The sequence below is a fragment of the Piliocolobus tephrosceles genome, chromosome 1, assembly GCF_002776525.5.
Source record: "Piliocolobus tephrosceles isolate RC106 chromosome 1, ASM277652v3, whole genome shotgun sequence".
Taxonomy (NCBI): domain Eukaryota; kingdom Metazoa; phylum Chordata; class Mammalia; order Primates; family Cercopithecidae; genus Piliocolobus; species Piliocolobus tephrosceles.
The window spans coordinates 208,443,214-208,469,166 of record NC_045434.1 but is presented as its reverse complement, the minus strand read 5'-3'; the positions used below and the strand labels follow the sequence as shown (position 1 = coordinate 208,469,166).

The following is a 25,953-nucleotide window of genomic DNA, read 5'->3' as shown; positions in this document are numbered from 1 at the left end:
TTTGGAAAAATTAAGTTCTGCAAAGAATAGCTGTCAGAGTGGCTATAAATTTATCAAGTCTATTCGGATAGCCTCTACCCAGTGTCTTTTGAGAACCTTTAAGGCTACAAAGGACTAAAGTGCCTTAAAAATCGTGTCTCTTCTTTGCTGCAGTTAATTTTCATTATTTTGCCTTGTTTGATAGTTAACAGTGGGTTACCTTGCTGGAGTGAAATTTGGCCTAAAAGGAAGCACAGAAGAATCAGATAAGAAAACATTAGTATGGTCCTAACTGTAGACGGTAATGACAGGCATTGGTGGCAGCTCTGTGTGAGGTGCTGGAACTGTGCTGTGGACACATCTGTAGGTCAGGAATGTGATCCAAGGGTCCATTTACCAAGTCACCGTAAACCTGAGAAGTGTTCTTGGGAATTAGAAAACAAATGTTCATCAAGATAAATATTTTGACTATCTGGACACGAAAGTGGGCATTTCTTTGAAGTGTTTGTTTTGGTCTTAGTACTTTGTAGTGCGTTTAGCACAAAACTGAGATTCGTAAACTTAGACCTGGGTAATATGATGATTGTCATTAACATGTCGCCCAGGGCTCTTAAAGGGGCAGCCTCAGCCTCAGTGCATATTTGTTGTATTACACTAATAAGGAGTTGTTTGAACTACAGTCGTCTTCCTGTTTAAGTATAGTTCTACTTGCGAATTTTGTGTAGGGATGACTCCTGACACAAGGAATCATCACATCCATTACATGTCTAGGAATACTTTCACTCTGTTTGCAGCTTGCTTTACTTACCCTGTTGAGTACACAGGGACGTCTTATAGAACAGGCAGCACATCCTTGTCCTGCGTATATCTTTACCACAAGCTGTGATTAAGAGCTAGTTTTCAATACTCAGATATTTTACATTTCAACGCCACTTTAGGATTCCACAGTTTTTCAAGTATATGCTTGCAATCAGCCATGTGATTTTTCCATGAGTTTTTCTGCTTAACACTGAGGGTCATTTCCTGGACATAAGCCATGGTGCCAGACAAGGTGTCAAAAAGCCATGTGCTCCAAATATTTTTCTTAGGACAAAACACAGGAAAGCAGGCATGCCACGGTCATTCAGGTTCTCCTGCTGCAGCTCTTACTACAGTGACCCACCCCCCACCCCTCACCATGGCTTTCAGTAGTGCCGAGTTTAAATCTGTTGCTAAGGGATCATTTCCATGGGCTCCAATAAAACAGAAAGGGAAGGAAAGAGGTACATTTTCTATTCACCTCCTGACCATCTTTTACCTTTGTAAACCCCATGGTGTTTTTGGGTTCTTTAATATTTCTTTTAGGGCCACTTTTTTCTTTTCAAACTGAGTTCCCATCGCAGTCAGTCAAGAAAACTTAAAGGTAGAGAAGCAAAATGAAATTCTAGACCAAGTTTTTCCATTTACCAGGAATTGATTAAAAAAAATAAAGTGCTAATTTCTCCTCCATCTCTGCTACACACCTTGGAAATAAACGCATGTAGTTCCTTGCAGGGTGTATCTTCTGGGTAGGACGCTCGTTCCTAAATACCTTCAGTCATGTGTGTGTTGTCGTCTTAATAACATTTGTCTTACGGTCTATTCACCTTTTTCTTTAACATGGTCAATTCATGTAAGGTTATGTTATGTTGTCATTTATCTTCAGTTTTCTTATTTTCTAGGAACTTCCTGTAGAAAAGCCCCCAAAACAAAACAAACCTTAATTGACTAAAAGGTATTGCATGCTCAACTTAGGATAAGCACTACGGCAAAGGATACGAAATCTACCAAGCTTGCAAGACCAGTTGAAGCTGACTCAAAAATCCTAACATTCAGCTGATTGCCGGCAGGCTTAGAGTCAGGCATCTGCTGCTTCGGTGGGGCCCAACGCGCATGCTGGGCGCCCGGGTGATTGAGATCCAAAGAGAAGGGCACTGTAAGACGGGCCAGATGAACTGGCTCCTCGTCATGGGACTGGTACCTCAGATCTGAGCATGGCCCTTGTTTTTGGCACGTAGCGGAGAAAGGAATGATTTGAACTTAACCTTGCAAAGCAAGTTCTCTGTTTTAGCAGTAGTTTGTTGTAGGTTTCAGGGATGACAAATTTGGATGCACTCATTTAAAACGTTTTGGTCACATATCAGCTCTTGATGCCTTTCTTTTAAATTAATTATAGACAGAGAGAGGCATTTAGCTGATCTCTTACCCTGGTATTTCTTGTTTTTTTGTTGTTTTTGTTTTTTTAAATCACATGTAGATTGCCAGCGTAATGGAGAGGAAACCAGATTGGATATGGACTCTTTTTTTATGTCTATTCTGGTGTTGCGTTTGTATGTCCAAATGGACATTATCCTCTCAGATTCTTATCTGGCACTAATTTATAACTATTATATTATCAGAGACTATTTAGCAATATATCAATGCACAGGCGCATCCTAGGCCTGTACAGATGTATGTCTACACGTAAGTATAAATGAATTTGCATACCAGGTTTTACACTTGCATCTCTAATAGAGATTAAAAACAACAAATTGGCCTCTTCCTAAGTATATTAATACCATTTATCCTTGCATTTTATGCCTCCCCCTAAATTAATGACTGAGTTGGTGGAAAGCGGCTAGGTTTTATTCATACTGTTTTTTTGTTCTCGACTTCAAAAGTAATCTACCTCTTAAAAATTTGTAGTTTAATATTTGTTTGGTGAATTTGTGCCACTTTAATCCTTCCACTATCATTCCCATTTTGTTACATTTCTGTTATGGGGACTTTATGTTGAAATATTGTATAAAGCATTTGTAGCAGTTTAAAAATAAAATATTTAAAATTATTTAAATTGTTTTGGACGCTTCAATTGTATTATATGTGATTTACATTTCACTTTTTTTGTTGGCGTTGTTAACCCGGAGAGTGCTCCTGTATTGAACTTTGCTGTTAGTTATTTTATTGCTTCTTTTTGGAGAGTGCTATAAAAGACTATTCTAATGAAAACATTAAAATTTACAATTTGACATACAAAAAGGGGTTGTCCGTTGATTTTAACCAATGTAGCATTGAGAGAGAGAGGTTAATTATAGACAGACAAGAGTGGTGTTTGCTGTTTTTCCCCTCCAGCATTGAAATCATTGGGGCTCGTCAGATGTATTTTTAAAAGATTTTTTTGTGCTATTGCTGCAAACACTTAATAACTAGAGGAGAATTTAAACTGCATTTTATATTATTGTAACCAATAAAAAACTTTCTAAACATCTGTGAAAGGACTGCATTTTGTACATAATTGGGAGCAGTTAGGGGGTAAAACAAGGTGTGTGTAGGACTATTCAAAGGCTGCACTCTAACTTAAAAGTGCGGCGTGTGCTCAGCCCACCTGGCGTCTGTTCACTTGTTTCTATTTGACAGTGACTGAACATGTGCTCATTCCAGTTGGAATTCTTTGTAGAGGGTGGACATGTAGTCAGGCAACGATGCCAAGAAGTGCCTTGTGAACTCACTTGGGTAAGAGTAAAATATAAAATAATTTCATCTGTGGGGTCTCTGTGCTTCCTGACAGTTTAATTTGTGGATTGATGTTTATTTCTATGGATTCCCAAGGAATGCAACCAAAAAGTTGTGACATACTCAGTTTATATGAAATAGCTGGGGTTTTTAAGATTAAAAATGGCTGACTATAAGCGGTTCCCTATGGTTTATCATCATAGCGGTTTGCTAACCACATCTGTCTGTCACTCCTCAGGGAAAGGTGGTGAAGGGATAGCCAGCTTCCCTTGGCCGGATGCTCACGTTTCTGGCATACGATATATCTCCCTTAGAAAAACACGGAGGAGGAGAGAGGTTGGTGGGAATCTGGAAGTGGTCTTTGATATTAGGAGTTTTAAACAAATGAGGATTGAACACGCAGCAGTGCCCTGTGAGGAGCTGAACGTTGTGAGAAAGAGCATGGTCTTGGGGGGAGAACTGGGTTTCCATCCGAGCCCATCTGCCGGCCGTTTGTCCCTTTCTGTACCTTCAGTAAACGGGCCTCCAGCAAGCGCCCTCCATGGCTGTATCTTTGGTGTTTTAGCCTTGGGCAAGTTCCTTTACATTCTGGATCATAGTTCCCAGTCTGCAAAAAGTGGGGAGTGGACTGGCTGGTTTCTGAGTGTGCCTTCTAGGAGGAGATCTTTTTTCCTGGATCTGGATGCTGTCAGACACAAGCACTGGACTGAAAGGGTGGGGTGATGGTTTGGTCTCCACAGTGTCCCTGGCTCTGCCTGGAACATGACAGGGACTCAGATGTTTACTAGAGGAGGCACCAAGGAACCACGTGACATCCATCTCACCAAGGGAGAAGCTGCCTTGTTGGGGTTGCTTTGACTCTTTTATGATAGAGTTAAAACATTTTTTAAAAAATCAAAAGCTAATTAAAGCCTTCCGTCCCTGTTACCATTGAACCATTTCACAGTGTTTCTGGTAAATGCTTTGCTAGGCTGGCTGTCTCGTCTCGGTTGTTACAAGTACTTTCTAGCAAGATATTTTACAAAATCAACTTAATTTATTGAGTACTTAGTGTATGCCTGGCTGTGTTCTAGGTGCTTAGGATACATCACTGAACAAAATGGACAAAAATCCTGACCTCTGTGGGGCTTATATTTTCATAGTGGCTTTTTCCCCCACTTTATACTTCATATTCCAGACCTCCTCGCTGTCACAATTCCCCAAAGGCTAAGTGGTCAAGGAGATGCTTCTAGCTTAATATCTGAGTGCCGATAATCTAGATGACTGCCGGCTTTTAATACTTTACGTTAAAATGACTCTACTAAAATTATCGCTCACTTAATGCATTTGATTTTTTATTCATGTGGATTTTGATTTGATATTGAACCTCGCTTTGAATATATTGACTTGAATCCATAAAAAAAATCATAAAGGGTAATTTACCTTGAAAGTGGATTAGAGTACAGGCAGATGAGAAAAGGGTTGACTCGGATATAAAGGCCACATTTAAAGTGCTTCAAAGACCAGGCTGATAGCTACAGAAAATGGTTTGTCGTTCCCCATCAGCCTTTACAGGCCCAGCTGTGATGGCCTCTTTCCTGCCTGATGGCACCACCCCTGCAGCTGCCGCTTCGGGCAGCCTCAGTGAAGGTGCTGGAAAAGCACTGCTGTTGAGCGTATGTTCGAGGGCGTTGGAGGTGTGGATGGACCGTTCTGCTAGACTTAACAAAATGGGGAGCCACAAGCCCTGCCCTTCAACACTGTGGGTTCCACACTTCACCTGGGGAGCTTGTCAAAACTACTAGTTCCAAGGCCCTACAAGTGGGCTTTCCAATGAGTCCATTTAGGGCTGGGACCTACCTGCGTAATATGTACTTTAAAGACCCCAGGTAAATTCAGGGCACAGGAGAATTTCTACATTTAATATGGGAAAAATAAGATGAGGGTAGCTCTCAATTGCTAGAGAATTGTGTGCGCTTTAGGCCTCGCAGTGCCGCATGTCATCCTTATAATCATCCGGCAAAGTGGGCACTGTTTTCCCATTCTTCCTCAGGCTGGCGGGGGCGTGCAGCTGGCGTTAGGGCATCAGGGTTATTCTGAAGCCAATCCTGAGCCGTGTCCACTCGGTGGAAAGAGGAGGTGGTAGGCCTTGAGGGTGAAGGAACCATGGGCCTAATGTGTAGTTTCCTTCTGGCTTATGTTGATTCCAAGGCCCAAGCCCCATTGGGCCCTGCCCTTCTGGTGGCTTGATCTTTCCTGAAGGATTTGCCTCACAAGCAGAACCTTGAATACACAGTATTATGGGATAAGAAAAATAAAGGTCCAGATTGGTGAGAATGGTGACATGTGGACATTAAGATTTTAGACCAAACGTCTAATGTCAAAATAGAAATTGAATACGGTTTGAGGTTTGAGTGGGTGGCATGTAGGGAAAAAAGTGCGAAACTGCTCCTTGGTGGTGCCATGGATCTCTGTGCTGCGGCCCCAGGCCCGATCCTTGCTGCCACCTACACAGGGTCACGTCACTTCCTCCCTCCCCGCCTTCTGCCCTTGTGCCACTTCCTCTGAGTGGTGGTGGAATGATCTGAGAAGCTTTAGGGTGGACTTAGCATGGCTTTCCAACGCTTGCTGTGCGCAGGGTTCTCTGCTGAGCATCTACAAAACAAGTCTTGGCAATGACAGCCTGAGGTTGGTGTCATTTACTCATGGAGAAACAGATTTGGGGAAAGTGATTTTGTTCCAAGGGCACACAACTCTAAGGTGGCAAGTTGGGATTTGAACTCCAAGCTGCACTGTGCAGTCCATCATTTTTATAGGTAGGTTTTTTTTGTTGTTTGTTTTTTAAGGAATTTTATTTCTTCTAAATGTAGAAAACAGGATGCAGTCCCTTCTCCATAAAAGCTTTTTGAAGCATTAGTGAGCAAGTAGAACAGTCATTTGTGGGTAAGGAAATCTTCCTGGTGCACCGAGACTTAGTCAGGAGTTGCTCCTGGACCTATTTGCTTTTAGTTTCCTTCGCACTGTGGAATAAACTTCTATCCCCATCACAGAGCAATTAGTTCAGGTCAATCAAGCTGGCTTTATAGAGCCATCTGCTTCATCAACGGCAATGTGACTGTTTAACAGAAGCCAAGCTCATTATAGTAATACCCTTTGATTTTGGAGATGATTCTCAAGGCCCTGGGATACTCAAGCATCTCCTCAGATACCAGCGGAGAACCTTGAGCTGCTGGGCATTAACCCAAAAAGTAAGTTGGTCTAGGCTGCCTCGCAACTTCAGCAAATAGTGTGTTACATGCAAAACAAATAGATTATTTGAGTTCTGCCGATAGGTTATTTTTAAAGTACAGGATTACAACCTGGAGGGGGTATGTAGATTTCATTTAGTTTTCTAGATTAAGAATTGACAAAACCATCATGACTCTGCATTAGATACTTGCAGTTGCAAAAATCACGTTCAATTGTGAATCATTAAAAGGTACCCAGAAATACTAGAGTAAACTTGTCGACCTATTGCGGGTAATAGGATTTGCACATGCTTGCATTTCTGCCTCCTTTATGCCAGCTGGATTTCTTTTCAACTCTTTTTTACAATAGAAATTCAGGTGGACATTCTGGAAACCATAAACATTTTACGGAAGACTGGTGCCTAAATGTGCCTTCCCATGTCCAGCTAATAAACCATGACAGGAAGACCAACAGAACAAGCCATGTTTCTGAACATCCTTGCCTAGGTACCACCTGAGTTACTTACAGTGAGGGGAGAGAACTGGAGTGTCATTTCAGCAACCACAGAAAGCTACAGGTGGATTTTAAAGCCCAGGTTTGTATTCTGATTCAGAACATACTTAAGCTAAAAATATTTCCTTATTCATGTTTGAACAGGAGCCTATGATATAATCTGGAATCCTACTTACATATCTACTGAGTCTTAGCATTAAATGTAAATGTACATTTAAAATAGGACTCACTTTAAAAACTGGAATTTGTTACACAGGTAAGTTAACAAAAGGGCATTTAGGCCTTAGGAGACAGTTGTGGCTATTTTAATTTTTTAACTTAAAAACAGAATTTCAGTGTACAGTGGTTGCATTTGTCATAGCATTTAATTATTGGCCCAAAATATATTTTAATATTTTTTTATTGGAATGAAGTTATTTAAAACTCATGGATTCAATTTTCCTTGCAGTAACATTCTCTTCTCACTTGCTTTTTATAATCGCATCCAGTCCTTGCCAACCCAGCTAAAGTTTAGAACATTTTCAGATGGCTTCTATTTCCAGGCTATTATTGGACTTGTGAATTCAGGCACATTCTCCTGTTGTGATTCAGTCAGCCAGCCATTCAGAAAACATCTTTCAACAGCCAATCTGAATCATCAAGGTATCAGGCTGTAGACGTGGAGGACTTTCTCCTAAGACTCTTAAGCACCCTCCGGGTGTAGCTAACCACCATAGAGGGAGTTGAGGGTGCACCTGCAGTATCGCTTCTCTTTCCAATGCTTGGGGACAGTTTTCTGAGTGCTTTACATTTTGAGCTCTCCCACACCTGACAGAGATGGTATTCTCATTTACAGATAGATCAACCGAGTCTGAGAGAGGCAACGTCACTTGAAATATTTCCCACAGCTACAAGTGGGGACCCCAAACCCGGCCATCTGGTTCCAGAGTCAAGTTCAACTACAATTTGAAACCACCTAATCACTGTGCCGTTGGGTTTTGGAGAGACTTGCATGTCCATAGCTATTGTGTGCCCCATATGAGATGCTGGTGGCCAGAGAGCAGTTTTACCGCAGAGTGTATAGGATCATGGGAAAAACATGGGAGTTGAATGCCTACCCATCTGGGTGTTCCTTACCTGGGTGTTGGTAGTTACTGAAAGGCAGGGCACGCTGCCAGCGGCATCCCAGCGTCCTGGCCTGCGGTGGAGCTCTGTGCCCCCCACCTACCATGTGCCATGCACATTGCAGAAGGCAGCGTGTGCTCCCAGTGAGGATCCAGTGGCTGATGGCTGTGGTGGCGCTGGTGATGACAGCGGACGCTTAATCGGCACCAGGTGCTCAAGTCGTCACAAAAACAGACCTAGGGAGGCACCGCTAAGGAAACTACCAGGTCTTAGTAGCCGGCCCTGGGTGGAAAGGGGCAGCATGTGGGGACCTTGGATGATGGTGATCACTAAAGAACTTGAGGAAGAGGCTGTTGCCAAAACGACTCACATTTCAAAAGCCCTGAAAGAGAAAAAAAGTCCTTCGTGGAAACTGAGAAGCATAAGTTTCTATTAATTTCATGAGTGGGTGGTTCTATCCTTTGGTGAGGCTAGAGCTTTGTCAGAATTTTTAAAACACTGCTGAAGGCTCCCAGAATGATGTGTTCTTCTCTGTCTAGGTAAGTGCAGAGCGATTGAGCCACGGGGTTCACGGAGAGTAGAGAGCAGGGATGTCCAATCTTTTGCCTTTCCTGGCCCACGTTGGAAGAATTAGGTCACACATAAAATACAGTAACGTGATACCTGATGAGCTAAAAAAAAAAAAGAAGAAATATCACAAACCCTCATAATGTTTTAAGAAAGTGTATGAATTTGTGTTGAGCTGTATGTGGCTTGTGGGCTGCAGGTCGGACAAACTTGGTACGTGGGGACCTCTGGACATTCAGTCTCCTAGGATCGTGGGAGCCTTTCTCGGTCTCAGACCAGGGCCCCTCATGGGAGCAATGCAAGTTGAGACAGAGCTTTAGTTCAGCCTAGTCTGCTGTGATGACATAGAAATGGAAATTCAAAGTTCAGAATTTCCTGAAGGCCACTTGCATTCCACAAAAGAGATGGTGAGGTGCAGGCCAGCGCTAGCTGGGGTTGAGGTTCTACTGTTTTCATGACGGGCAGCGAAATGTAGGTACAAGGCATTGGCTCTGGACCTGGAAGGCTGCTCAGCTGGCACCTCCTCCGAGAAGCCTTTCCTGACCATTGATCTGTCACACTGCCTGGTCCCTCATCCCTTTCCTTGCTGTGCTTTACTGTTCAAGACCCGTAAGCCTTCTGTACATTCTGTTTATGGACTCATTATGTCTGTTTACTCTCTGTCCGCCCGTCTTAGATGAGAGTTCTACCCAGGCAGGAACTTCGTTTTCTTCACTGCTGCATTCCCAGCATCTATTAATAGAACGGAGCCTGGCGTGTAGTAGCTGTTCAATAAATATTTGTTGAATAAAATATTTGAATTCTGGCTTTATCGCGTATAGTTCTGTAAGCTTAATCTATGCAAGTCACTCAACCTCTCTGAGCCCGTTTTCCTTTTAGTGGAAGGGAGATAATCAATCTGACCACAAAGAATTGCCGCAAAGATAACTTCAGAGCAGCCTGGAAGGACCATAGATGCTGTTCACCCCAGTGAGTGCGGTCAACGTCAGCTGCTGTCAGCATCACTATTATGACTGAATGATGTCCTCTCTAATCTCAGTTTGAATCTGATGAAAAGTTGAGCCTGGCATGCCATGTATAAGATTTCATGACAGCGTGAGTTGTAGTAGCCAGAACATTCCCTCATCTCCTGCCTCTGCCCAGAGAGAAAGCGCTCAAGTGGCCTGTAACTCCAGGTTTGGCCACCAGTGACACCGAGGACCTTAGCCGTGTCTTTGCCAGGCCAGAGTTGTTCCTATGTGGACCAGAGCTGCTTCCTTTTTCTAGCAGGTTCTCCCACCCATCAGAACTAAAGAGAAGTGAGCTGTAAGACGGGAAATCATTTTTCAATTCAAAGTGAGAAAAAAAGATGATTCATTCTTATTCTGTCACCTCCTCCCTGTAACTTTCTATTTCTTTTGGTTTTGAATTTCAAAGCCAAATGTCAATTTTTAAAAGGTAAGTTCAGAAGAAAGCATTTTATTAGCTCTGTAAAACCATGAAAGCCATATAACCTCGATTTGCTGAAACAATAATAATGTAAGGATGATCACCAATGCTTGCTGGCCACGATGTTAAGGGCTTTCCATGTATTACTTCATTTAATCTTCAAAAGAGCCCTGTGAATACTTTTATGTTCTCCCATTTTACAAATGGGGAGACTGAAGCACGGAGAAGGCAAGCAATTTGCCTGAAGTCACAGATGGCAGGAGGTGAGCCAGGAGTCAAGTCCAGGCAGTCTGGCTCGTCTTTAATCACGAGTCTGTTCTACCTCTCGTCTGTGGGTCTGGGAGTGAGGAGGCAGAAGGGAGCCCCTGGGCACGACCCTGTGCCGCCTTCCAGTGGCATCGTCATCAAGCAGCAGACAATGTGACTTAGCACGTTGTCTGCAGGACAAGAAGCACCAGCAGATTTGAAGGAGCTTAAAAGTGTGTTGCAGGTGAATGGATGTCTTAGTTCTTCCCGAGATGAACCCATTGTGTATGTTCTTGGGAAACCAGCATGTCTGAGGTTTTGGCCAGGCCTCGTTTGTTTGTGTAGTTACCAGGGATGGAGCCTCATCCCTCCAGCTCTGTTAGAGAAGAAGCAGATCTAGATACTGACCAGCCCAGAGGATGGATGAGCCTACTCTCTGGGGTCAACTTCTCCCCCTTCTATTTTCACAGAAGTCTTTCCAAGCCACAGTTGACAAGCAGGTTTCCATTTGTGTAGGGGGAGCAGTTGCCCAGGGTGCTGCATAGAACTGGATTCTGAAGCTGGGTTCACACTCAGGGAAAGAGGGCTGGCTAAGTGACCCGTGTCTGCCTTGTATGCACAAAGGCGAGGTGGTTCTGGAATGCCACGTATTTGCTGCTGTGGTCTCGTGTCTGCTACTTTTCTGCTTTTTAAGACTACACTGGACTCAATTTCACCCTTCTTTGAGGGTTCGAAGTAACCATCAATTAATACTTTGTTGTAGAAAAGATGATTCGGGCATATAGGAGATCCTGACCCCACACTAGAGGATCCAGAAGCTTGAGATGCGACTTTTGAGAAGAGCGTACTCCTCAAGATCTCCTTTTCCATCTGTCACTCATGGATATTGTCTGTGCTTCCTGGCATCCTTTAGTTACGCTTCTGTTAATTGTGGGCTGGGAAGCTAGATTGTGCTCCTGTTAATTATCATATGTAAACAAAGAGATGGTAGGCCCTGAGAGATCTCCCAAGGACCTCCCTTACAAGTGCTTTAATTCCAGAACATGGATTTTTGGACACGGTTTGCTCACTCATTAATAATAGGTCTTGACCAGATGTGGTGGCTCACACCTGTGATCCCAGCACTTTGGGAGGCTGAGGCAGGAGGATCATTTGAACTCAGGAGTTCAAGACCAGCCTGGGCAACACAGTGAGACCCCCATCTCTACAAAAAATAAAAAAGCCAGGTACAGTGGCACACACCTGTAGTCCTAGCTACTCAGGAGGCTGAGATGGGAGGATTGTTTAAGCCCAGGAAGCCAAGGCTGCAGTGAGCTATGATTGCACCACTATGTTCCTGCCTGGGCAACAGAGGGAGACCCTGTCTCCAAGAAAGCCAAAAACCAAAACACAATAGACTTTGGCTTTTGATCTGTGCTGGTAAGTGATGTTGCTGGGACAAGTGACCCAGATAGGAGAGTATTAAGTATAACACACATATAATGGACTGCTTTTTTTTTCCTTTTAAGCTCTCAAAACACATGAGTTAAAGAAATGATTTGTGGAGAGAATGAAACAAAAGTTTGGGTAAAAGTGCAATCAATTCCTTTCTCAGCAAATATTTGTTGCCAGGTGAAGTTCCTTAGTTCTGAAACAAGAGTTTCCTTCTCTTTACCATCCTCTGTCCTTTAATTTATGTTTACAATAAATAATCTATTTGGTGCCAAGTGGTTGAATCTTGATAGTTTTAGAGAGCTGGTCCTTACAAACTCATGGAAGTACCTGTAGTTCACTACCTTTAGCAGAGATGGATGGACCTGCCCATGAAATGGATTTCTCTTATGGATTCAGGATGTTTCTCTGGAATCGTTTTGGAATTTTTCTAGTAGCCAATGTATATGTTAACAGGTGTGAATTTTATACTCTTACTGTCTTCATGCTTATGTTAGGCTCCTGTGATTGAATTTTACAAGTGACTTTAGTGAAAACAAATCTGTGTTAACTTTACAAACTTCATGTAGGAGCCAACCATTTGATAGGCCTCAAGGAACTGGTGTCAGATATTGTAGTTGAAATATATGCCGTGCCAGGTTATTTCAACCCCGTAATTAATGATAGGTTTATATCCTTTGAAAGTATTTTTTAAAATTACAGACACAGCCTGTGAGTGCCAGCTAACAGCAGGTGTTTTATTAAGGTGTTGTTCCGAGTTGTGTGTGGCACATGGCACATGGCGAGGTAAGAGCATTTTGTGGTTTGGTTTGCATTGTTAATTACAGCTTTAAGTGCTGTTTCCTGCCTGTGTTTCTGGGTGTGAGATGGAGCACTAGTTTGGATTATCTCCCCAGGATGTTTGCTCAGTGGACCACCTACATTAAAAAATCACCTGGGTGATTAAAAGTTTCAGACCTACTAAACCATAATCTCTGGGGGTGGGACTTTGAAATCTTCATTTTTATCAGCTTGTCAAATGAGTCTTACCCGGACTTCAGAGGGCTTTTAAAGTTTTTCTTTTTTTAAAATTTTTTAATTTTTAATGGCATGGTACCCCTCATCACTGAATTTCTTCTGATTTTAATTTTAAATTCTTTTCCTTTGCTTGTTTACCATCTCTTTGATATACTTACAGCGCGTTTCAACTCTCAGAACACTTTCAATTATGTTTTTCCTTAATTCTTATAACAACCCAGTGATAGATGCGTCAGGGGCAGCTCAGGAGCTGGGGACGTTTCTGAGTGTCGTAGGTAAGAGAGAATTGGGGGTTTGCCAACACAGCGCCCTGCGTGTGTGTGTTCACCTCCACCCACCATAGCCCTGAGCACGTGGTGGGAACTCAGTCTTTGTGGAAGAAAAAGAAAAATCCTCAAGGATAATAGAGCCAAAGCTACCGCTCCGCTTCAGTGACCTACTTATGTGACCCTAATTTGTGACCTCTTGGTTTAAAATGTGAATGTTGCGGCAACTAACTGCTGGTGATTGAACAGAGAATGTCCCGTCCATGGGTAAATGATCCATTAAAATCAAGCCGAAAGAAATGGCCGGTGATAGCTAATTAAAATTAGTGTTACTGACTCTGGGCATAGTCCTTAAGGTTAAGAATGCATGATGAAAGCCAATCAGTAACCCATAGAGACCAGCATAAAACTGTGCTAGAAACCCAGGACAGCAGAGTTTATTAATTCAAAGGTACTGGTGGAATTATAGTCTCCCCTCCCAGTCTACACTGGTACACACACCAACGACACGAGTCCTCACAGGCTATGTTTGACGATAACTGAACATCCTGAACTTCATGGGGATGAACTATTCAACTTCCTTCAGATTTCTAGGTTCTTTTCTCCCTATTTTTGGACCGGAAGATAGGATCACCCTTTCTGTGGTACCAAGCTTGAATTTCCGTCTCCTGACACTTGACGTCCTAAGGCATGGGAATGGGGAGATCCTTCCCTAGTAGAGCCTCCCAAAATACATAGCAATGGATGACTTTCCTTGCACATTTTCTGACTTTTGCTCAAAATAATGAATCATCTTCTTAGGGTTTAAACACTGACAGGTTTCATGGTGCCATATGCATTTGAATGGGCTGTGTTAACAAAGCTATTCCAAAAACCGGATCTGCAACACGGTATCGCTTGCCTTGGACATTTCTCCTTCACCGGCATGAGTCACAAACACTCCAAGCAAACACAGAGGTCTCCTCCACTTACTTAGTCACTAAGTCCAGCATGTTCACCCTTGCCTAAGGAAGAACAGAGAATTAAGAATTGTGAGGCCGGCGCGGTGGCTCATGCCTGTAATCCTAGCGCTTTGGGAGGCCAAGGCAGGCAGATCACCTGAGGTCAGGAGTTCGAGATCAGCCTGGCCAACATGGTGAAACTCCGTCTCTACTAAAAACACCAAAAATTAGCTGGGCGTAGTGGTGGACATCGGTAATCCCAGCTACTCAGGAGACTGAGACAGGATAATCCTGTCTTTGAACCCGGGAGGCGGAGGTTGCAGTGAGCTGAGATCGCACCATTGCACTCCAGCCTGGGCAACAAGAGCGAAACTCCATCTAAAAAAAAAAAAAAAAAAAGTGAGAACATTTTGCAAAGCACAGGGCCTTGAAGAATGGAATGGGACCAGAAATCCTTCTGAACTTTTGTTGGAACGCCAACTGTGGATAAAACATACAGTTGAAGCCCAACTGACTTTAGTTTGACCAGCCCACCATATTAATGCATGCTCTTCATTGCCTCTGGAAATCCTGACTACTGCTCATGGAGACAGTCCGTGTGCTTCCATTCCCAGCAGCCAAGTGAAATGCATGCCAAAGGTCAGTTGCATTAGTTCCCAAACCTGTTTATGCCACTTGTATTTATTATCACACTTGCACAATCGAATTAAATATTATACAAGCCGATGAATAGCATAGAGCTCTTTATGAAAAACAAGTTGAATGCTTAGAAAGGCTCATAGTAATTCGCTTAAAAATTGCAGTCCAACTAGGTATGGGTGAGAAAATTAAAAATTTGCAGGGACCAGGGCAGAGATCATAAAGGCATAGGAAGATTTTGTACTCAGATTCCCTTTATAAGTGTTTTAGGTTCTCTCCTCACTTTTAACAAAAACTGGAAGTTACAGATGATGTAATGTGGGTGTGATTTAGTCCAGAAAGTGAGTGCAGATCTTGGCTATTGATTCATTCATTCATTCATTCATAAATGTGGGGCCTACACCTGCTGTTACATGCCTGGCACTGTTCTAGGTGCCAGGGGATATAGCAGTGAACAAAACTGACGCAATGTCCTACTCCATGTAATTTATGTTATAGTTGGTAGAGACAGGAAAGCAAGTAAATGGCTTGTCAGATGGTAAATGCTAGGGAGAGAAATAAAACATAGATGCGGGAATAGAGACTTCTGGAGTGGAAATGGGGAGTGCCTTGATTGCCTGAAAGAGGATGGGGCCTGGCACCCATGGGAGGAGTGGGGCTCAGGAGAGGGCATCCCACCTTGCAAGGAAGAAGGCAGCTGGGAAGGGAGGCAGGGCACAAACTGGGAGTCTTGTTCCACCATCAGTGTGTGCCATAGGGAGCGAAATCGTTGGAGGTGAGTGAGGATGGGGAGATGTGGAGGAAGAGGGGAGACGGTGAACAGCAGCCGTGTGGGTAATCAAGGGAACGGTACCAGGGAACAGACAAGGGCTGCCAGGGGGCATATGCGCTGGGAGCCCACCGGAGTTTTGGGGTCGGTCATGAATTTAAAATGTGGTCAGGCAGCATGTTTGTGTGTTTTTCTCCATCAGAAAGGTTGGTGAACACACACACGTCCCTCTATTTCTGATTAAGAAATGCTTGAGGAATGTACCCATGCTGATTTACTGATTCCCTGCTTTGATCTGCTGGGCTGGCTGTCTCTGAGGGAGGATGGGAGGGGTCTCCTCTTGTAAGAGCCTCTCCGGATTGAGCTCCATTGAGCTCCTGCTCTGTTCCAGGCACCATGCAGGCAGAGTTGGGAATGCTTCCCCAGCCGTACAAAGTTGGCGTTAGGCTCATTTCATAAAGGAAACTGTACTGAGGGGGCAGGTGACCCGCTCAGGCTGCTGGTGGCGGAGTTAGGACTATCACACTTACCTCATGGTCTCTGCCTCTCCAGGAGCACCAGGTCAAACCAGATGGGTCAAAAGGCTCCATGTGCCTACTGTTCCCGTAGCGCCCCCTGGGGCTGGAGAGGAGGCCATGGTGGGGAGGGCACTGCAGGCACGGGCATCGGCGTGAGCGAGGACTGAAGTGACATCTTATGGAGGGGGCAAGGGGACGGTTCAGGCCAGGGCCCTTGTGTGTGGGAAGCCACTCTCCTGGAACTGAGCAGGGATAGACTTTGACAAAGCCATCCCTTGCAGAATTCCCCTTGTGCGTTCAGAGCGTGTGTTTGCTTGGCTGAGCACTGTAACCCACAGTAACTGGCAGAGTGAGCAGTCAGTGGCTATCAGATAATTTAGGGAAATAAGTTTGGGGTAGATGACAACATGTCTCCTCTTCTTAGGAATTTACACTGCCTGTCAGCACATGAAAGGCCCAGAAATTCTGCAGAGACACGCCCGTTTGGTTTCACAAGCCTGTGTTCCAGAGATAAATGGCTCGGGCTTCCACCCCAGTTCTGCCGCCTGCCAGCTGTGTGTTCTTGGGCAAGTTGCCTAACTTCTCTGTGCCTTAGTTCCTCATCCGTAAAATGCAGTAGTGCCCGTCTCATAAGGTTCTTGGGAAGATTAAATTCATTATTCTGTATCAAACACTTGGCACAGTTCTTGGCACACAGTAAGCAGGAAATGTTAGCTGCAATTATGCAAATGATCATGAGGACACAAACAGCGTCTGTGGGAACCAGTTCCACTGAACTTGGTTTTGGGAAATGCTGGTAACGTGTAAGAAACATTGGGAGACTTTTCATTCCACATGCGCCACCTGGCCGTCATTCCGTGGTCTCCCCAGATAGTGCCTGGCTGGGCTGGGTGTCTGTCTGAGCAGTTCTCAACCTGAATGGAGTGCAGGATCCTGGGAAGGTCTGAGCAGTCCAAGGTGGGGCCAGACGGCCAGGATCAGAGTCATCTGACACCTGCAGGCCGCCCCCCCGTAGGCTCCTCAGGTGTAAGGTTGATTGAGTTGTCCTGTCCTGGCCACCTTACAGCCTGTTTGAGGACTTTGGGGATCACGAGCAGAAAAGGAGAAGGCAGGAGAGCCGACTTTACTATTCAACCCTGCACCCTGGGCGCATTCTGAGGATGAGACCTCCAGCCCCACAGCTCATGGTGCCCTTGCCCTTTGGGTAGCGTCATCCCCATGTTATCCAACACCCGTTCAGGCACCAAGTGAGTGTGGCTTTCCCGTGACAGTGCCAGCCCTGCATCTGGGACGCCCTGCCAGCCAGGCACACCCAGGCCCCCCGAGACAAGCTGGTTCTGACCTCTTGGGTAGCAAAGAACCCCCAGCTCCCACAGGCTTCTTGAGCATCGAGGCAGGAGCAGAGAGTACCGCAGGGAGCAGCTGCCTCTCATTGTTAGCATCCCTGGACCGGCTCCGGGTCCAGTGGAGGCATCATCATCATGTTCTAGAAATTCTCAGTCCAGGGCAGATGCCACATGAGGCTTCTGAGGCTCTCAGCCCCAGCAACTCCAAACCACACGCAGGGTGAGCTCTTCTTTTCTTCATCCTTGGGGTTTATGTAATCCTTTTGACTTCTTTGACCTAGATCATCTTTAAAAGACGGAGTGGTGACAGTAACGAAGTCTTAGTGTCCTTACAGAATCTTACCGTCTAAAAAGGGCTCTTCTGCTGGATCTCATAAGGGACCATCATCTCTTGCTTCCCAAGTTGGGAATCTGCTTTTTCTATGTTCATCAGTCTTCACACACTTTGTGTTCGTGTTTTCTTTTTGGCTTCCCTCCTACTCTTAGAAGCTGCCTTTTGAAGAAAGCAATCTGTTTCAGCTCCACTGGAGAGGAAAGAAAGGACAGGATTTGGGGCAGCCTAGAACCGGGTGTCTGCAGGGGAGCGTGGATGGGAGGTGTGAAGGCAGAGGAGGGAGGAAGCTGTGAAGCTGGAGGAGCTGCTCCTCCACCCTGCTGGGCTTCTCTCACCCGGGCTGGTCATGTCACGGGCTGTGATGGTGTTTCCAGCTGAGGTGACATTCTCCAGACTCGAACCCCTGCGCTGAATGGAGTGGGGAAGGTGGGCTGGGGAGGCCTGAGGGCTGTAGGGTTAGGTTCACAGAACTGTCATAAAAATGGAGAACTTGTCCTGCCCAGGGTTTGGGCAGGAGCTTGGCAATGAGAGAAACCTTACGGGAAGCCATGCTGGGAGGGTTTGGTTCTGAGCAGCATGGACGGGCACATTTCAGGGTTGAACCGCACCAGGAGCCTGGCTTTGCCACCGTTTGCTCAGGAAATGCTGTCTGAGCACCTACCTGTACTAGGCCCCGTGGCTGGTTCAACGGGTGAGAAGTGAATAGACTCCAACCATGCTCTCCTGGCGCTGCCAGTCCAGTGGGGGAGCCAGGCAAGTAGAGCCAGTTACAGAGATCTGAGTGCCTTCAGCGAGTCCTCAGGGGCTTCAACTACCCTTCTTCCCATCATCAATGTACCCAAATAAGCAGTGAGCCTAGTCCTGTCCCCTCACCGCTCCCAAGGAACAACCTGGCGTGTGACTGCGAGCGAGTGCCTTGCTCGCTCTCCTCGGTTTCCTCGTCTGTAAGGGAAGGGCTGCTCCCTGCGGCCTCTGGGGTCCCCTGCACTTCTTGGGTCTTGGCAGCAAAAGAGGCAGCCACAGCCAGGCTTTCCCCGCCGGCAGGTTCCCCGGGCCGAGGTCACCTCAGGCCAGGGCGGGCCAGCCTCCCTGTCAACTGGGTCAGGTGTTACGAGCTTGTCACATGCTGGGTGTTTAGAGTTCAACCCAAACAGGTTTGGGGAATTCATGGCCTCCGAAGACCTCAGAACCTGGCTTAGAAGCTCCACAAAGCAGGGGCGTGATTGATCTTTTGGGAGCGTGGAGGCCACATTGGGGTCTCAGCAGTGGGCTGATGGGAAGGAAAAAAATGTGTCTGCTGAGGCTGACTTCAGCCCTGGAATCAGATCTGGGTACGAATCTTCCCTCCCTTTGTCCTATTCACACTTCTTAAGTACACGAGTTACTTAACCTCTCTGTGTTGCTGTCCCCTCCGCCAGAAAAAGGGTATAACAGCCCATCTCCCGGGGCTAAAGGGAGGATGACATGAAGACAGCGCATGGACAGGCGTGTACTGATTCCTCACAGTCAGCTCTGGTGTCCCCATCATCCCCACCGGTGGTACTCAAGGGCTCTGTCTCACCTGAAGGCACCCCAGCGACTCCTTGGGCCAGTGGCGTCACACCTTTACTACTGCCTCCCGAGGCCTACTTTCATTCTCTCCCCTTCGGCCCTCTCATTTGGAGACTTTGTCTACAGAACTTCACCAAGCAGCAGCTCCTCACCAGGGTTCAGAACGGGCGCCTGCTGCCCACTGCAGCCTAGCAGGCTGCCCACACTCGAGACTCCCCAGCCCCGTGCTCCTGCGGCGTCCGCATGCAGATGCCTCTCCCAGGGATCTTCTTCAACTGCAGATTCTGACTCGGAGTGGGTGGGAGCTGAGAGTCTGCATTACCAGCAAGCTCCCAGGGGAAAATGATGCCGCTGGTCTGGGGACCACACTTTGAGTACAAGGATCTAGACAGTGGCCTGCAGAGGCACCTTTTAACATTCCCAATGCCTGGGCTGTACCTGAAACCAACGAAATAAGAACTTGTTGGGCTAGAAAGCAGGCATCAGGATCGGTTTCGTATCCCCGGGGACTGCAGTGAGCACCCGAGGTTGAGGTTCTCTGTTCCGGTGCCCTCTGAGCGAAGGTGGGTCCAGCCCGAAACCGACTGCCAGAGTGGTGGGTGGTCAGTGCAGCTGCTCTGTGGGCAAAGGCTCACCCCCACCCGGCTTTGAGATATTGAAAAGAATTCTTCAATCCTCACTACTACGGGGACTGTGTCAGGGAGTGGAGCATGGCCTTCGGTATCAAATGGTCCTGGATTCAAATCTTGGCTGCTTCTCTATTGGCCGAGGGAACTTGAGTGTCCAGCTTCTTTATTTCTCTGAGCCTCAGCACCCTCCTCTGTAAACCGGGACTATCACAGGCCCAGCCTTACAGGACTGCTGGGAATTTGAGGAGCTCCCAGAAGCTACCCAAAGTAGCTCCTGGTGCATAGAAAGTGCTCAGTAGATGATGCGATTAGGTATTTTTTTTTTTTTTTTTCCTCTTGCTTGACATCCTCATTTTACAGGCAGACTCCTATGGCTCAGCGAGGTAGAGGCATTTTCCAGTGGCCACGCAGCAAGTCAGTAATGGAGCTAGGATTCCAGCTCTGGGCTCTGGAATCCCCACCCCATCCTCCTTTGGGTTCCTGCCCTGCTTTTCTTCTCTGTCTTCTCAGCCCCTCCCCCAGGCTGGGGGCTTCATTTGAATGGGCGGGGGCTCCCTGGAGCACGTGGGCCTTCCCACTTGGGGAAGGTGGGTCCTATAGTGGATGTCGACTGTTCCTGGAAGTGGTTGAGGGCCGGTGGCTCCCACAGCTCCCACCTGTGGGCCCTCACCCGGCCTCCAGGGAGAATCAGCATGATCACAGGCTTGTCTTACCTTTGCACCATCTCCCCACCCTCTGCCTCTCCCCTACCCGCAGCAAAAGTGCAGAGAACATCAGACACTGACTTCAAATGAATTGTACTCTGAGAATTTAGAGAGTCGTGTAAGACTTCTGCAGCCAGCGATGTGGCCTAACCAGCTTTCTGCATGGTTGTCCCAGGAGATCCCTCCTGAAGACTGCAAGAAAAAGGTGCAAGGAGGGACCAGGGCAGGCAGGAGTCCCAACCCAGGATGCCCATGGAAGTCTGGCAGGGAGCTTGGAGGAGCACCGTGGCCAGGTGGGGACCCTGGAGCCCTGGAGCGCCCATGTCCTCCGAAAGCCAGCAGCTCCTTCCTTCCCAAATTCCTTTCCCTCCATCCTTCTTGAAGCATCCTCTGGGTTCCTGCCTCCAGTGTCTCTCCTCCCCCACCGTCTCGAACGCACTTCCAGGGATTTGGCTCTTCTTCAGGAGCCATCAAACCAAGGTTACCAGCAGCCCCCAGGATGCTCAGTGCCGTGGGTGGTTTCCAGCCCCATCTCCCTTGGCCCATCTGCGGCGGTGGACGCTGTTAATCCTCCTCTTCCTTGAAATAACCCTCCACCTGGACACCACCCTTTCCTGGTCTCCGCACATTACTGGCTGCTCCTCCTCATCCTGCCTCTGTCCCTAGGCCCCGTCCCCTCACTCCGTCTCTGCTCTCCCTTGGTGATCTCATCCAGCAACACGTGTTAAATACCACCCGGATGCTGACCAATCCCAGGTTTCCACTCTCATTAGAGTCTCCAATCAGCCGCCCACCTGACATCTCCCTTGAGTGTCTAGATTTAAATTTAATCTTTCCAAAATGAAACTCTCTCCATGAAGCCTCCCTCCCCTGCTGTCCTCCCTATGTGGGCTGAATGGAAACGGTCCTGCTTGGAGTCCTGCTAGACTCAAACCTCTTCCTCCATCCCCACATCCCCAAATGCACCCGGAATCCACAGCTTCTCCCAGCTCGGCCTTCTCAGCTGCCCGGAGGTCCAGGCCACCAACATCTCCCTGGGTGGTGGCAGCCACCTCCTTGCTGGTGTCCCCCATTCCTCCCCTGTCAACCACGGTCTGCGCCCAGCACAGCAGCCACTTTGGGTCCTGATATTCCTCTGCCCAGAAGGACAGCCTGGCTGCCACCTCACTTGAAGGCCTATGAGACCCTCCCCTCTGCCCACGTCACCTCTGGCATTCCTGGTGGGTCTCACCTCAGGGCCTTTGCACTTCCTGTCCCCACTTCCTGGAACGCACAAGGCCCAGCTATCCGGACGGATTGATCCCCCCCACCCCAGGTCGTAGCCCACACACTACCATTTTCCATGTCACCTTTCCCTGTCTTCTCCTCCACTCTCACCTTCACCTCTGTTTCTTCAGTTTCTCTTGTATACTTCAGTGTGTCTGGATTTCTCCCTTATCCAAAACCACTGGAGGCTGAATAAAAACGTGCTCATTTGGGAGCCAGGAGGCCTGAGTCTTGGCCTCGTACAGGGATCAAACTCCTTCTGAAATGAGTATGTTTCGTCTCTAGGCTACGCTAAGTGACACGTAAAACTACGCTATATGTAGAGAACTTGACTTGTTTTATTCACCAAAACTCGCACTGGCAAAGCACCTGGCACAGAATAGACACATCGCTCACCCGACAAATAGTGGATGAACGCCTACTGTGTGCCAGCCAGTGGCCGGGGTACTCGGGGTGCCTCTGTGACAAACCAGCCTCCAGTGCACCCCCTCATGGAGCCTACTAGACAGACAGTGAACAATAACCAGTAAACGCAGGTCTGTTGATGGGGATAAGCACAACTGAGAAAGTAAAAGGGAGTTGAGATGGGGAGTGTCAGGGGGATTTGCGATTTCAGAGTGGTTAAGTGAGGCTCACTGGGAAGGAGACATTTGAACAGAAACTTGAAAGGGGGCCCGGGGATGAGCCACAAGACCACCTGGGGGAAGAGCGTTCCAGGAACAGCCTGTGCCGAGTCCCTGATGCAAGAATGGGCCACCGGAAATCTGAATGACTGATTGAAAGAATGAATGTGTCCTTGAGGCCAGGAATAGAACAGATGTTCTATTTCTAGACATGTTCTAGTATATGTTCTATTGTATAGACAATGCCCTTGCTTTGTCTTCAGACTAGCACGGGATTCTGACAAGCAAGAAATTAGGATCCACAGGAGACGATGCTCTGAAGCACCATTTCTGAGCCTTCCTATGAGTCGGGAGTGGCCCAGGTGTTTGAGATCTGTCCTCTGCCCAATCCTTCCCCAACTGTACGGATTGGATGGTGTATGACATCCCCTTGTGCTTTCAAAGTCCATTAGTTTTTGTTCTAAGTAAAATGTCTAGAAATTTCCCTCCTAGGGTAGGCAGTGGAGCACTTTGCCAGGGGCCAGACACTTCTGGGCAAAGTCTGTGTGGGGCACACAGCAGGTTCCTCCCAACCCTGCCACTATGTTTAAAATGTTCAACCACTGTGTTTGAAAATCTTACCAAGGTAATGCTACACCGCCCTGCTTTCTAAAAGCAGTTGATGCTGGGCCGGACGTGGTAGCTTGTGCCTGTAATCCCAACACTTTGGGAGGCCCAGGCAGGCGAATCACAAGGTCAGGAGATCGAGACCATCCTGGCTAACATGGTGAAACCCCATCTCTACTAAAAATACAAAAAATTAGCCAGGCGTGGTGGCAGGTACCTGTAGTCCCAGCTACTCAGGAGGCTGAGGCAAGAGAATGGCGTGAACCCGGGAGGCAGAGCTTGCAGTGAGCGGAGATCGTGCCACCGCACTCCAGCCTGGCAACAGAGGGAGACTCCTTCCCCCCCACCAAAAAAAAAAAAAAAAACACTTGATGCTGAACTTCTTCAACCCTTTCTTGATGTCTGGGATTTAGGACTACGTATCTCATTCATTTTGCCAGGATTTTATGGAGGAACATCTTTGGGAGCATGGTAAGTCCATTTTCCCTCCCCTGCACTGAATGGGTGCAGATTTCTTGGTGTCTGAGAACAGCTGTGCAGTGGGAAGATCACGGAGTCTTGAGTCGCTCATTTCTTCCTTCCTTACATGTTGAGGGTCTATTATTCACTCACTCACAATTAGGTACTAGGAATACAATGATGAGCAAAACTCAGCCAAGCTCTGCCATCAGAGACCTTACGGTCCCCTGAGGATACCTGCATTTATCAGACAGTCACAGATGCCTGAGAAACTGCCCGTGATGGGGCAGGTGCTGTGGGAACCTGACCAGGGCCATGTTGCCTCAAGAGGGCGGCCCAGAAGCATCTCCAGAGCAGTGGTTGTCAACCCAGCTGCATGTTGGAATCACTAAAGAGCTTAAAAATACCATTGTCCAATCCTGCCCCAGAGATCCTGATGTCATGGCCTGGCGTGCAGCCCAGGCCTCTCTGGGTGAATCTTGTGAGGAGCCGGGGCTAGAGGCCACCGGGAAATGGGTTCTACCCAGGTAAGCTGGAGTAACAAGAACAGAAGGGGAGAGATGGGCTGGCAGGGCAGTGCAGGCTGGACTTGATGTATCAAGGAACTTGGACTGTGTCCTGGGAATCATGGGGTTTTGATAGGTTGCAGCAGGGATGTGTCGTGGTCCACTTTGCCTTTTGGGAAGATGGTCACACTTCTGTGGAACAGATGGGAGGGGAGCCGTGTGGAAGGGAGAAGTCCAGTGAGGAAGGCGCCTTGCAGGACTCCAGGTGAGAGGTGGTCCCCGATAGTGGTAGAAGAGGAAGGAAGGCAGACTAGATGGAGCCACTGGCAGGTGATGTGTAGCAGGAGAGGGTGACAGAGGGACCATGTTGACTCCCAGGTCTCTGGCTTTCAGGACACAAATGCAGTGCTGTTCACCAAGAACAGGAGCGGGGTGGGGTGGCAGGCGTGAGGCAGGGTCATAATTTAAATTCAGGACCTGATTTAAGGGACCTTCTAGATGTCCAAGAGATGTCATGTCAGCACATGAATGGAGTTCAAAGGCCAGATGTGGGCTGGGCATGGGCACCGGTGGGTCATCTGTGTGAGGCTGGCCATGGACGCCAAAGCCATGGATGCATCCCCTAGGGAAGGAGTCATGTGCAGAGATGACAGGCTGTGGTCCAGACCCCGTGTTCAGACCCTGATCTCACCAAGCATGACTCTGGGCAAGTTGTTTTAACAAAATTTGGGCTGCCATAACAAAATACCGTGGACTAGGTGGCTTAAATGACAGAAATTTATTTTTTTCACAGTTCTGGAGACTGAAAGTTCAAGATTAGGGTGCCGCATGCTTTGGTTCTGGTTGGGGCTCTCTTCCTGGTTCACAGACTGCCACCTTCTGTCTGTGTCCTCACATGACCTTTCTCGGGCACACGCATCTTCTTACAAGGCACATGCATTAATTGCGTCATGAATGTCCCATCCTCATGCCTCATTAAACCCTGTCACTTCCCGAAGGTCCCACCTCTAAATACGATCACATTGGGGGTTAGGGCTTCAGCACATGAATGGGGTGCAGGGGGCACAAATGTTCCATCTGTAACATTAGTTAACCTCTCTCAAGTCTGTTGACCTCTCAGGTTCCCCAAGGACAAAATTAAGCGTGCATGGACCCGGAACATCATGGCACATACATGGCCTGGCACATCGTTTTTCCCTGCCCTTGAACTTGCCCTCCTTTCCCACTTCCAGGGAAGTGACTGCTGTCTGCTACAGACTCTGTATTTGCTTCAATCTAACGGCTCTTTTCTTCCTCTTCTATTCATTTTGCTGCTTCTGTTTGGCCATGGACTTGGAAGCCATCGGCCATATTCGTTTGGATTGTGTGTACAGTAAGAGCAGCATGCACTGAACGTGAAAGCTTGGGTTCTTCTTCTTTTTTTTCTCTCCTCCGGGGAGACCCGGAGGAGTCTCCCTCTGTCGCCCGGGTTGGAGTGCAGTGGTGCTTTCTTGGCTCACTGCAAGCTCTGCCTCCCGGGTTCATGCCATTCTCCTTCCTCAGCCTCCAGAGTAGCTGGGACTACAGGCACCTGCCATCACGCCCGGCTAATTTTTTGTATTTTTAGTAGAGACGGGGTTTCACCATGTTAGCCATGATAGTCTCAATCTCCTGACCTCATGATCCGCCTACCTCGGCCTCCCAAAGTGCTGGGATTATAGGCGTGAACCACTGCGCCCGGCCGAAAGCTTGAGTTCTGTGTGACTTTGCTCCTTAGGGACAGGCTGCAGGCCCAGGCATGAATCTTAGTGCCTG

At 47.2% G+C, this 25,953-nt stretch overlaps 1 protein-coding gene across 2 annotated transcripts in view; it reads left to right on the top strand.

Annotated features, from left to right (window-relative positions):
- PRDM2 (PR/SET domain 2) overlaps positions 1 to 25,953 on the top strand; it is a 46,754-nt gene that overhangs the window by 7,643 nt on the left and 13,158 nt on the right. The window contains exon 2 of one of the 2 annotated variants that reach the window (XM_026449513.2): positions 1,680 to 3,240. The exons of the other annotated variant lie outside the window; for it this stretch is intronic. Within the exon in view, the coding sequence (XP_026305298.1) occupies positions 1,680 to 1,692 (13 nt within the window). The 3' untranslated portion in view covers positions 1,693 to 3,240. Of the gene's footprint in view, positions 1 to 1,679; positions 3,241 to 25,953 lie in introns of those variants that run through there. 2 annotated transcript variants of the gene reach the window in all.